Source organism: Nicotiana tabacum, chromosome 18 (genome assembly GCF_000715075.1).
Source record: "Nicotiana tabacum cultivar K326 chromosome 18, ASM71507v2, whole genome shotgun sequence".
NCBI lineage: Eukaryota > Viridiplantae > Streptophyta > Magnoliopsida > Solanales > Solanaceae > Nicotiana > Nicotiana tabacum.
Genome location: NC_134097.1, coordinates 53028262 through 53041508, shown reverse-complemented (window position 1 = coordinate 53041508; position 13247 = coordinate 53028262). Strand labels below are relative to the sequence as shown.

The 13247-nt window shown below is 38.9% G+C and overlaps 1 protein-coding gene across 2 annotated transcripts in view; it reads right to left on the bottom strand.

The window, feature by feature from the left end:
• LOC107808483 (protein tesmin/TSO1-like CXC 5) overlaps positions 1-12456 on the bottom strand; it is a 44380-nt gene extending 31924 nt beyond the window's left edge. Inside the window, exons 1-2 of one of the 2 annotated variants that reach the window (XM_075236861.1) lie at positions 11475-12456; positions 10522-10632 (exon numbers count right to left, since the gene is read on the bottom strand). In XM_075236861.1, coding sequence (XP_075092962.1) covers positions 10522-10632; positions 11475-11824 — 461 coding nt within the window. In that variant the 5' untranslated portion in view covers positions 11825-12456. The remainder of the gene's footprint in view (positions 1-10521; positions 10633-11474) is intronic. The other variant, XM_075236862.1, reaches the window with a different exon arrangement.
• Positions 12457-13247: the final 791 nt, after the last annotated feature.

The following is a 13247-nucleotide window of genomic DNA, read 5'->3' as shown; positions in this document are numbered from 1 at the left end:
TCAAAATAACAATTTAAATATGGAATATCACTTCGAAGGACACTGTCAATTATTGGGAACTGATTATCAAATTCCATATGATGGATTTGTATTCTTTTATTACAAGAGAATGCTAAACCATGTCACTCTAAAAGCGTGAGAAACTAGGCAATTATTGATCCCAAAGCAAGTAATTCCTTTTCTATAAACCCCACCACCATGCACATGTGCACATAGATAAATATAAGGACTATAAAATCAGTCCCTACAATGATGGAGAAGAAAATAATGTGCAGAGACTGCTGCAAATGCAAATCTACCGTGTTTGAGCATTTCACCAAGTTAGCTATACAAGACATCTAATCAAATTGGTCACGAGAGTTGATTGGTAGGATTGATTATATCTCACAATCAATCATCCTCCAGCACCATATCTCACGATCATTCATCCTTCAGCAAAATTACCAAAGAAATCTTCTATCAAAATTTTCTAGAATTTCTTAAAATGTAGTTGTTAGAATAATTATGTAAATAGTAGTAAATAACCCTAATCTCATATGTATTAGGAGTAGGACATGTTATGTATATATATAGGGTTCATTGTATCATGTTTAATATCAACAACAACAACAACAACGACCCAGTAAAGTCCCACTAAGTGGGGTCTAGGGAGGGTAGTGTGTACGCGACCTTACCCCTACCCCGATAGGGCAGAGAGGTTGTTTCCGATAGACCCTCGGCTCAGGAAGATGGAAATAAAACAAGAAAACAAGAAAAGACAATTCATCAGTATCATCAACATAACCATAGAATGTATCATGTTTAATATATGAGAATAATATGAATAATATTTTCTCCCGTCCTTTCTCACATGGTATCAGAGCAGCAGTGAGAAAACATCCGGGAAAGAAAACCCGGCCGAAAAAAGTCGTCGTGCTTCAATTCCGGCAACCTTTTTAGGGTTGTTTTTATTCAAACCAATTTACATCGGTGTTGTGCAAAATCCAATACCACCACAAGGTCCCCCAACCCCCGGCGACCAAACCCCAACAAATACCTCCGCCGGCAGACATCTCACGCGCCTCCACACGCCGATCAGAGATTCTTTTCCGGCGAGATCTACTCCACACGCCAGCGCATGGAGCACTTTCCGGGCACTTTTTGATGGAATTCCTTCAAAGCAGTTGGATCGCCCTCAAATTCCGAGCCTACCCATAATTTTATTTTTTAATTCCGACCACTTTGAGTTTTTCCGCCGACTACACTGATTTTTCCGGCAGATACAGTAATTTTCGGCTGAAACAGTGTCTCCTCCGTCTGTTTCAGCGAGTTTTCAATTGATTCTTTCTGTTATTTGGTGATAATTTTATAGATCTCTCTTCAATCCAACGATGTCTTTGTTTGATGCTTTGGGGTCTAAAAACCCAGGTTTTGGCAGTTCCGGTGTTATGATTACCTCCGAACCTTTAATGGGAAGTTCAAACTACTTAGCTTGGGCTTCGTCTGTCGAGCTGTGGTGTAAAGGTCAAGGTGTTCAAGATCATTTAATCAAGAAGTCTAGCGAAGGAGATGAAAAGGCCAAAGCACATTGGGAGAAGATCGATGCTCAATTATGCAGTATTCGGTGGCGATCTATTGATTCCAAGTTGATGCCCTTGTTTCGTCCATTCCAGACATGTTATTTGGTTTGGGAAAAGGCTCTCACTTTATACACTAATGACATATCTCGTTTCTATGATGTGATATCGCGGATGACAAATTTAAAGAAACATGAATTAGCTATGTCTACTTGCTTGGGACAAGTACATGCAGTCATGGAGGAATTTGAGAAGTTGATGCCAGTTTCTGCTAGTGTTGAAAAGCAACAAGAGCAGCAACAAATGATGTTTCTAGTTCTTACTCTTGCTGGGCTTCCTAATGATCTTAACTTAATACGCGATCAGATTTTGGCTAGTCTGACTGTCCCCACAGTTGATGAATTATTCTCTCGATTACTTCGCCTTGCTGCAGCACCAAGTCACCCAGTGATCTCATCACAGACACTTGACTCATCTGTTCTCGCATCCCAGATAGTGGACAATCGGGTATCTCATACTATGGAGAATAGACAGGGAGGAGGTCGTTTTAGAAGATCTAGACCCAAGTGCTCTTTATTATCATAAACTTGGACACACTCATGATGTGTGCTATTCTTTACATGGTCGCCCACCCAAAAATGTTTATGTTGCTCAGACCGAGACTATAGGTAACCAAGGATTTTCTTTACTTGAAGGGGAGTATACTGAGTTCCTTCAGTATCGAGCAAGTAAGCAGACATCTCCACGAGTAGTCTCTGTTGCTCAGACTAATACTTCTGTTGCTAGTAATTCTTTTGTTTGTTTTCCCAGTCTAGTACTCTTGGACAATGGGTTGTGGACGCAGCCGCTTCTGATCATATCTCTGGTAATAAATCACTTCTATCAAATATTGTGTATTCACAGTCTCTTCCCACTGTTACTTTAGCCAATGGGTCTCAAACTAAAGCAAAAGGAGTTGGACAAGCGAATCCCCTACCCTCTGTCACTCTAGATGCCGTTTTTTATGTCCCTGGGTGTCCTTTTAATCTTGCATTTGTTAGTCGTTTGACTCGTTTGACAGGGCAGACGATTAGAACAAGACTTGAATCAGAAGGCCTTTACTACCTTAACTCACTCAATTCCTCCAAGGCATGTCTAGTTATAGATCTTCCGGACCTAATTCACAGACGTTTAGGACATCCAAGCTTATCCAAGCTTCAGAAGATGGTGCCTAGTTTGTCTAGTTTATCTACATTAGAGTGTGAGTCATGTCAGCTCGGGAAACATACCCGAGCCTCCTTTCCTCGTAGTATTGAGAGTCATGCAGAGTGTTTTTTCTTTAGTTCATTCTGATATATGGGATCCTAGTAGAGTCAGTTCAACCTTGGGATTTTGTTATTTTGTTAGTTTCATTGATGATCATTCAAGATGTACTTGGATTTTCTTAATGAAAGATCGTTCCGAGTTGTTTTCTATATTCCAGAATTTTTGTGCTGAGATTAAAAATAAATTTGGTGTTTCTATTCGCACTTTTCGCAGTGATAATGCCTTAGAATATTTATTCTCACAATTTCATCAGTTTATGACTTCTCAAGGAATTATTCATCAGACCTCTTTTCTTTATACCCCTCAGCAAAATGGGATTGCAAAGAGAAAGAATAGGCACATCATTGAGATTGCTCGCACACTTCTCATTGAATCTCATGTTCTGTTGCGTTTTTGGGGCGATGCAGTTCTCACAGCTTGTTATTTGGTTAATCGGATGCCCTCATCTCCCATCCAGAATCAGATTCCATATACAGTATTGTTTCCCCAGTCACCCTTATACTCTGTTCCCCCTCGTGTTTTTGGGAGCACTTGTTTCGTTCATAACTTAGCCCCGGGAAAGATAAGTTAGCTTCTCGTGCTCTCAAGTGTATCTTTCTTGGTTATTCTCGTGTTTAGAAGGGATATCGTTGTTACTCACCTGATCTTCGTAGGTACTTAATGTCATCTGACGTCACATTTGAGTCTAAACCTTTCTTTACCTCTTCTAACCATTCTGACCACCTTGATATATTTGAGGTCTTACCTATACCGACCTTTAAGGAGTTAACTATAGCTCCTCCTTCACCTTCCGCCACAGAAGTCTTACCCATTCAAACCGTGGGGGAGTCGTATGGCTCCTCCTAGACTCCCCGCCACAGGAACACCACTCTTGGCATATCATCGTCGTTCGCACCCAGCATCAGTACCAGCTGATTCACGTCCTGCACCTGACCCTGCTCCTACTGCGGACTTATCTCTTCCTAGTACACCGATTGCACTTCGAAAAGGTATACGGACCACCCTTAATCCTAATCCCATTATGTCGGTTTAAGTTATCATCGTTTGCCATTACCCTATTATGCTTTTATATCTTCTTTGTCCTCTATTTCCATCCCTAAGTCTACAGGTAAAGCATTGTCTCATCCAGGATGACGACAGGCTATGACTGACGAGATGTCTGCTTTACCTACGAGTGGTACTTGGGAGCTCGTTCCTCTTCTTTCAGGTAAATCTACTGTTGGTTGTCGTTGGGTATATGCAATCAAGGTTGGTCCGGATGACAAGATTGATCGCCTTAAGGCCCGTCTTGTTGCCAAGGGATATACTCAGATATTTGGACTCGATTACAGTGATACCTTCTCTCCCATAGCTAAGGTAGCACCAGTCCGCCTTTTTTTATCCATGGTTGTTGTTCGCCATTGACCTCTCTATCAGCTGGACATTAAGAATGTCTTTTTACACGGTGACCTTGAGGATAAAGTTTATATGGAGCAACCACCTAGGTTTGTTGCTCAGGGGGAGTCTCGTGGCCTTGTATGTTGCTTGCACCGGTCACTTTATGGTCTAAAACAGTCTCCTTGAGCCTGGTTTGGTAAGTTCAGCACAGTTATCCAGGAGTTTGGCATGACTCAGAGTGAAGCTGATCACTCTGTGTTTTATCGGCACTCTGCTTCGAGTCTCTGTATTTATCTGGTGGTCTATGTTGATGATATTATTATTACCGGCAATGATCAGGATGGCATTACTAAATTGAAGCAACATCTCTCTTAACACTTTCAAACTAACGACCTGGGCAAACTAAAGTATTTTTTGGGTATTGAGGTCACTCGGGTATTGTGATCTCACAACGGAAGTATGCCTTAGATATTCTTGAGGAGAAAGGAATGACAGGTTGTAGACCTGTTGACACTCCAATGGATCCGAATTCTAAACTTCTGCCAGGACAGGGGGAGCCTCTTAGCGATCCTACAAGATATAGGCAGTTGGTTGGTAAATTAAATTACCTTACAGTGACAAGACCTGACATTTCCTTTCCTGTGAGTGTTGTGAGTCAATTTATGGATTCTTCGTGTGATAGTCATTGGGATGCAGTTGTTCGCATTCTTCGGTATATAAAATCAGCTCCAGGCAAAGGTTTATTGTTTGAGGATCGAGGCCATGAGCAGATCATTGGATACTCAGATGCTGATTGGGCAGGATCGCCTTCTGATAGACGTTCTACGTCTGGATATTGTGTTTTAGTAGGAGGAAATTTGGTGTCTTGGAAGAGCAAGAAACAGAATGTGGTTGCTCGGTCTAGTGCAGAAGCAGAATATCGAGTAATGGCTATGGCAACATGTGAGCTAATTTGGATCAAACAGTTGCTCAAGGAGTTGGAATTTGGTGAGATTAGTCAGATGGGACTTGTGTGTGATAATCAAGCTGCTCTTCATATTGCGTCAAATCCAGTATTCCATGAGAGAACTAAACACAATGAGATTGACTGTCACTTTGTCAGAGAAAAGATACTCTTGGGAGATATTGCTACAAAGTTTATGAAGTCGAATGATCAGCTTGCAGTATTTTCCCCAAGTCCCTCACTGGTCCTCGTATTAACTACATATGTAACAAGCTCGGTACATATGATTTATATGCACCAGCTTGAGGGGGAGTGTTAGAATAGTTATGTAAATAGTAGTAAATAACCCTAATCCCATATGTATTAGGAGTAAGACGTGTTATGTATATATATAGGGCTCATTGTATCATGTTTAATATATGAGAATAATATCAATAATATTTTCTCCCGTGCTTTCTCACAGTAGAAATTATTAAGTTCTTGTATTGAGAATAAGCATACCAGATAGAGAATGCAAGCAGCACACATAGAGGACAAATTAGAGAAGGTTACATAAAATGGTTTGGCTATGTCATAGATTCCTGTTGACTAGTTTACAGGCACGACCTTATGATGGTTAAAGGTGCTAAAAGGGGACAAGATAAACCTAGAATCAAATAGAAGGAAGTTTTCTCAGATACATACAACCTTTCGGAATCATGCAGGCTTAGCTAAGGACAGAATATAATGGAAGCAAAGTATCCAGACTAGCAATAACAACTAGTTGGCATTAAGGTTTAGTTCTTATTGTACACTTACATTATGTCTATGTCACATCCCGACCTTGGGAGATGGCCAAGGCTCCCGATACCTTAACTTGATCGAGCGAACCAACCTTTCATGTCATACCTTTCATAATTGATGCATGCTTTAGAAACATTTAAAGCCTTTCTTAAAACAATTTTTCTTCCATAAACTTGAATAAATTAAATAACGAAAAAAGTTATTCATACATGCCATATGAGACCTCAATAGAAATGACAAAAACATACTTAACCCGTTATGTCCGTGGAGCCTCTATGGCAATATGAATAAGAAGAGATGTCGATGACAAGGCATCGGCTATAACCAAAAGGAGATCCAAATGTTCGTAACATGGGTGCCCCGAAATATAACGGGGCTCACCAAAGACTGGAAGATGAGGGAGTCGCCTAACGAGGCTCCACGTCGTCCAGTGTAGTACTAGTTGCATCCATGAAAAAGATGTTGTGCTCCCGGCCAAAGGGATGTAAGTACATGATGAATAGTACTCGTATACATCGGAAGCTTCATCACATAAAATGGGATAAGAAACAAATATAAAGGAAAACATGTAGAGATAAAATGCAACTTAGAGAAACATTAATTCATTTCATAAAACATTTGAGAATTTGAATTTTTAACAACTTATTATCTTAGGTGGGAGTTCATTAGTTAGCGATATTCCGTTTAACCACCATGTATACAACATGGAGTCCGATCTCGGCCCGATCGGCTAAGTCATCTCACCGCAATGTCATGTAGATCGACATTAGTTTCTAGCAATTCATTAACCCCAACCAAAGGAGACTATCTAGTCATCCAAGCCAATGGTACGACCATAGTCCTACACCAGTAAGTGTAGCTTCGGGTATTAGGCGCCTTTAACTTACACCTTCACAGTTACATAACAAGACTCCCAAAATAGTTCATTACATTTGGCACTTTTGGCCCAAATTCGTTAATTTTAGGGTTAGGCTCAATAGCTACATAACATTCTCTTTCCATTTCGTCACCATTTACATTCATTATTTGAAACACCGTAACGAAATATTCATGTTCATGGAAAACTTTAATCATTAAAATATTTTCATTCGTAGGCTTGAAACATTTATAATTTCATCGTGTAAAACATAGCATGTGAGATTATAACATGGAAGGAGAACATGAAAAGTATATAATTACTTGTCGCCCAGAATTATACACTAACAATTTGAAACTATTTAGTTATGAAATCACATTTATAAGACATGAGAATTTTAGGAAAAATAATCCTATGGGAGGGGTTAGCCAACATACCTTAAACTATTCCGAAGCTAGCTTATCTCTTGGTTCCCAAGTCACTTGGTAAGAATCTTAACTATACCACACGATAGGTAAAAGAATTTAATCCCCCTATTCCAACAATAAACTATACCCAATTTACTATTAATAGCAAACCCTAGTTCATAAGACCCATTCAAGAACTATGGTTTCTTTCTCATCGAAATGATATTTCTCAACTCAAACTAACCCCCAAAGATCCATCTTATACTTGTATTTGAACATGGGTAGAGATATTCACCTTTTAGGTTCAAAACCCTAGCTCTAGATCTTGGAAAATCCAATGGATTCGATCCATAAATATTGTTAGAATATCATAAAATGACGTTTGGTACCCATAACTATCACCATATATGCTTACCTTGGTGTATTATGAGAGAGATGCTCTTCATTCTCTCTAAAATTAAAGACCAAGTCAAAATGAAATGTTTTTCTCTCTTTGAACATCACCTTCAAAAGACCAAAACAATCTAGAGCCTTGCGTAGCCTCCCTGCATAGGTTGCGCATGATGCATACGCAGGGCGAGAACATTTCCCCTAACTTGGTGACCATTTTGTTTTTGCCTACGCACCCTCTGTAGCCTACGCAAAAATCCTACGCAAGGTTGTGTTGCCTACACAGAAGGCCTACGCAAAGCTGCTTAGCCTATGCACTGTGCCTATACAAGACGAGAGCCTTTCCTTCCCTCAACTGGCAGCTTCTGTTTTTTCCTACGCAAGGCTGCGTAACCTATGCAAAAGGCCTACGCATGGGTGAATCCCTCAACTGGCAGCTTCTGTTTTTTCCTAGGCAAGGCTGCGGAACCTATGCAAAAGGCCTACGCATGGGTAAATCCCTGAAGATTCAACACTCCCTCTAAGCTCCAATCTACTTCCTTAAGCTCAAACTAATCCATATTATGCTAGTGAAGTTACGGGGCTTTACAGTCTAATGTTTATCAATAGTCTTTTCAATTTGATTATATATTTGTATGTCATTGTAGGATAAGTGTGAGATTTAGAGCTCTAGTTTAGCACCTATAGGCAATTTATTTATGAACAACATAGTATTAAAATTAGGTAAAATACATTGATAGCCCCTTAAACTTGTCAACACTTTTCACTTATACACTTTATCTTAAGTCCGTCCTATTTGAACGCTTTAACTACATCTCAAATGTGTCAATTAGACACAAAATCTGTAAGTAGTCAAACACAAAAAAAAAGTGCATGTAATTCACACGCCAGAGTGACGAATAAGAGGGGGATATGTGGAATTAACTTAAATAAATTTTACTTTTGAAAAAAAGAAAAGCGATGGCCAAGTACGGTTGTCTTCTCGCCTGAGCCAACCATTTTAACGTTGTGTGCTTCTTTAACTACTCACATCGATCTTCTTCTTCTTTTTTTGCTTGACAACAATTTTTAATTATACTAGATTTTTAGGTTTAGCTGTGCGGTGGAAACTAAAACTTCCAGCTATAAAAGATGAAGCTTTGCCGGAAATTTTTTGAGATGTAAACCTTATTTTTCTTCAGATTCAAGTCACAAAGTTTAATTTTGTCCCAGGTTTGCAAATGTAAAGAAACGAACATGGACTATTCAGTAAATGCATTATTATGTTTTCCCTTTCTATTTTGAAATTACTATTGCTTCTTCATGCTTCTCTGTATAAATTTGAAACAAGCAGCTTTTCTTCATTTTATGGAGTGAGAATAGCAAATAAAGAAGAAAAAAAGAGGAGTAAAACATTGTGAAAGAAAGGATATGAAGGTAGTGACCTGGTGTGCGAAGAAAATAGATGACTGTGTGCGAAAGAATAGGAGAAGAAAAAAGAGAGAAAAAAATTAAAAGGAAAAATTATTCTCTCACGCTTTAAAAATGATGCAATACACGCACTATGCCACATCACTAAGTTGTGTCTAAATGACACATTTGAGATGTGGTTGGAGTGTTCAGATGGAACAACCTTAAGATGAAGTGTTTAAGTGAAAAGTATGGACAAGTTTAAATTATTTGGACACGAATAGAGTGGAAAGCTATAAACAATTGCAGATGAGAATGATTGTAGAGAATTCATATAGTTGATCCCAACTTTGTTTGGTATTAAGGTATTATTGATTTGATTGAGCGAGTGATTGAACATGCTAAAGACACAAAAAGGAAAAACGATATGTCTACAAACAGCCTCATTTCTCCTCTTTCTTTTCCAATTCTCAATCCCCTTCTTGTTGGGAATTGTGCAATTTATGACTCAACAAAGGAAATCGTTGTGTTATCAGCTTATAAAAACATAGTTGTATTTGTCAATATGATAAATCCACTTCAAAGGACAGAAATTCGTCAACATGCAGGGAAAATATATAATACTTTTGCACAAAATTTTAAACTAAAGTGAACCCCTATTCCCCTTCTATATACTTGCACTCATGCCTCAATTTAGTGGAACCGGTTTTCCAACTCATAGTGCCTCCTTGGGCCTTTAGCCTCCAAATAAATATCCCTTTAAAAGGAAAGCAATATTTTAATGTAAAAGATTTCAATAGCAAAATATAAACTGCACTCAGGTCCAAGATAAGCCTAGAAAGCCAAGCAACACTAAATCATTAGACCAATTGGAAGAATCTCTCTCAGTGATCATGTTTTCTAAGGAAAGAACTTCTACCTAGATTCCTATTGCTTCTGTTGTTGGATTACCTGCAGGCTGCACAACAGGTTTTTTCTTCTATAAATGATGAATACATTTCTTTCTTTGCCTTCTCTAAAATATTGAACAAAAGGTATTTATTTAATATATAGCTTTTCCTTCTTCCATTCATTGCTTTCCTACTTGGAGCTTTTCCTTCTTTTTATTGCTCTACTTGGAGCTTTTCCTTCTTTCATTAGTTTCCTACTTGGAGCTTGCCTCTTCAGAGGTGGTTAGCAAAACATAACAATACACAAGAAAAACTCTACCTTGTTTCTGATAGAGAAGTCATAGTTGCAACGGAAACAGCAAAAATACTCCCACCATAGGCTAAAGGCAGTGGATGCTGAAAAGTTAGAGGGGTTTTATGTTGTCACTATCTCAAGTTAATTGAGTGCGATATGAGAAAGGGACAAAAAAAAAAGATATCCCAAAGCCTATCAGGTCCAGTTTAAATCATTACTAAGTAATGGCCTTCCTAATCTGGGAGCTAGTTCAGTGTACCATCATTTATTAGCCATAAATATTGGTAGGAGATTCTACATATATTGTGCATGAAAGGAGGAAATACTTACAACTTCAAACATCGAGAGTGTTTGCAGTTACACTGCTTTGGCTTTTTAGGTGTACCATCTTTTGCTTCATTGGCACTTTGCCTTGACCTGGCTTTTGGTGATTCGGGTTTCCTGGAAAGAGAAAGTGTATTAGGATATACAGATCTCACAACTGTTTCTAGAGAACACTACATGCCTCCCCCTCCCACTCTTTGCTAGACATGGGAGGTGAAAGAAGTGGATAGCCTCAAATATGAATAACAAATAACACCACACGCAGTATCCTAATAGATTAGCATAAGTTGTCAATGATCATATATGAGAAAGAAGAGAGAACACAGCTTTTATTTAATTAATTAATGTCTCAATACGCCCCCTCACATGTGCCTAATTCTTTTTCTTTTTTCATGAGCCAAGCAATTGAAAATTCTTAATGGTTGGGTGGTGAGAATTGAAATTGGGACCTCTGCCTACTATTATACCATGTGAGAAAACAGAAAGAAGGGAGAACACAACTCTTATTTAATAGTTCCTTAGAGGACATCCCACAGTTCCCCTGGCTAGCAAGAAATGAGCTTTTCTGTTTCTGAAGTCATAGAATGCCTAGCCAATCAACAAATCTATAGAAGCAGCCAAACTCTAATAAAATCCTAGTGAAATATACAATACAAGAAACAAAGCTCAGAAACATGTCTAGGTATTAGCGCCAAATAATCTGTCATAGTTCCATCAAAGTTGGAGATGGAAAGCCATATGTTTGGTGAAGGGAATATCAAAATCTGTTAATACGAGCTCAAAAAGGCTGCTCGGGTGGACTTCAAACAATTGAATTAGAATTTGTGAAAACATTTAATTCAAGCACCTACCTTCAATAACGAATTTAGCTCAACAGAACGATATTTATTATTTCCCTCAACAAAAAAACAAAACAAAAAAAAACTGGAAGTTTCTCGCGAATTGCAGGCTAAACTTACACAGGTCGTATGGAAGGATGAGTAGGCTGCACCGGAGTTTGTTGCATCGGCATCAACAGTATATGTTGTTGCTGCGATTGCGGCAGTGCCTGCGTCTGTAATTGTGGCCTTGTCATCTGTGTTGGCTTCATCGACACTGGTAACTGACCAGACTTCATTACCTGCTGCTGAACCTGCTTAGCTTGTTCCGGCAAATCCGCCGCCGCAGCTCCCCCGAATCCCGCGAAATCCAGCTGCCTCGCTAGCTTCTTCGCCGGATAATCCGTTACCACGTGAGCACTAGCCGCCGTAGCTGCCGGCTCTGATTGAGCTTTCTTTGGAGGGAAATCCCCTCCCTCAATTTTCTCCATTCAAAAACAAATAGTACAAAAAGATCCTCGAAAATTCACTGATTCTCCTGCGAAATTCTCACGGAAATTCCTCGAAATTCATAGAATTGAAAATCTTAGAAATTCAAAATCCGAGAGTAAGAAGCTATGTCATTCACACAGTGACATTCAGTCATTCACAGAAAAGAGAAGAATCGCCCCAATATCGACTGGAATTTTCAAACTTAATCCACAAAATCTCGATCCGCAGTTACATACGCATGCGTGTAAATCCTCTGTACGTATAGACGGACGGAGAAAAGAGGGGATCTTTTCAAAGAAAAGAAAGAGCCTTTGTCTCTCCCTTTCTCCCTCTCTAGCTTTTGAAATTCAATTCGTAATTACGGTAAGATCGTCACATTAACCTCATCCTACGGTTAATATCGCGAGAATTAATCTCACGGCTCAAATTCATAGAAGCATCGAAGGTTTTCTTTTCCACCGTTAGATGACTGGCTGCTTAATACACTAGGATGCTTGGAATATAAAACGCATCAAATCATTTACCGTCACGTGGCTTAAGATAATCTGGAGGGAGTGAAATGCGCTACCTAAGATTCTTTTTGTTTTGGGTTAAAAGTAAAATAGGGAGTAATAAAAATAAGTTAAGAAGTGCAGGGATTTTGGCGCTAAATAAGTTATAAAGTGCAGGGTTGGGTGAAAATGTTATGAAGGGCGACGATTGCTCCGCGAGGTGTAGAAATAGACGGACACGATTGACGAGGGATTCTAATTGGAGTTTAAAATAAATCTGTTGTTTATTCAAGATTGACTCGTCTCAAGATCCGATGAGAATGAGAAATAAGGGTGTATTTGGTACGAATGAAAACATTTTCCAAAACTCCTTGTTAATTTTTCTCACCCTTACCAACCCACCTCATTCCCTCTTTCTAAAAAAGGATTTTTTTTTATTTTTTAATTTCAGTTTTCCGTTACCATCCACCCTACTACTCCTCTACCCGTACCCCACCCCTCCAACAAAAAAAAATATTTTCTTTACCTTTTTTTTTTGCAATTTCAGATTTTTGTTTTTTTATTTTTCTGCACCATTCACCCCCACCCCAACCCCAACTGCCCCCCCTCCGGCACAAAAAAGAATTTACTTTTATTTTTGTAATTTCAAATTTCTGTTCTTTTTTGTTTTTCTGCCCCAACCCCCCACCCCATCCCCCACCTACCCCCCTCCCCCTCCCCCCAAAAAAAATATTTTTTTTAATATATTTTTCAATTTTAGTTTTTTTATTTATCGGTTTAAAGATTCAAAATTTTACAAGTTCCAAAGTTTTGAGTTCGGAGATTTATGTGTTTGGAAGTTTACGGGTTTAGAAATTATAAAGTTTACGGGTTCGAAATTCCGCGTTTTCGAAAGTTTATGAAAAATGTGGGTTCGAAAGGTTGTTGGTTT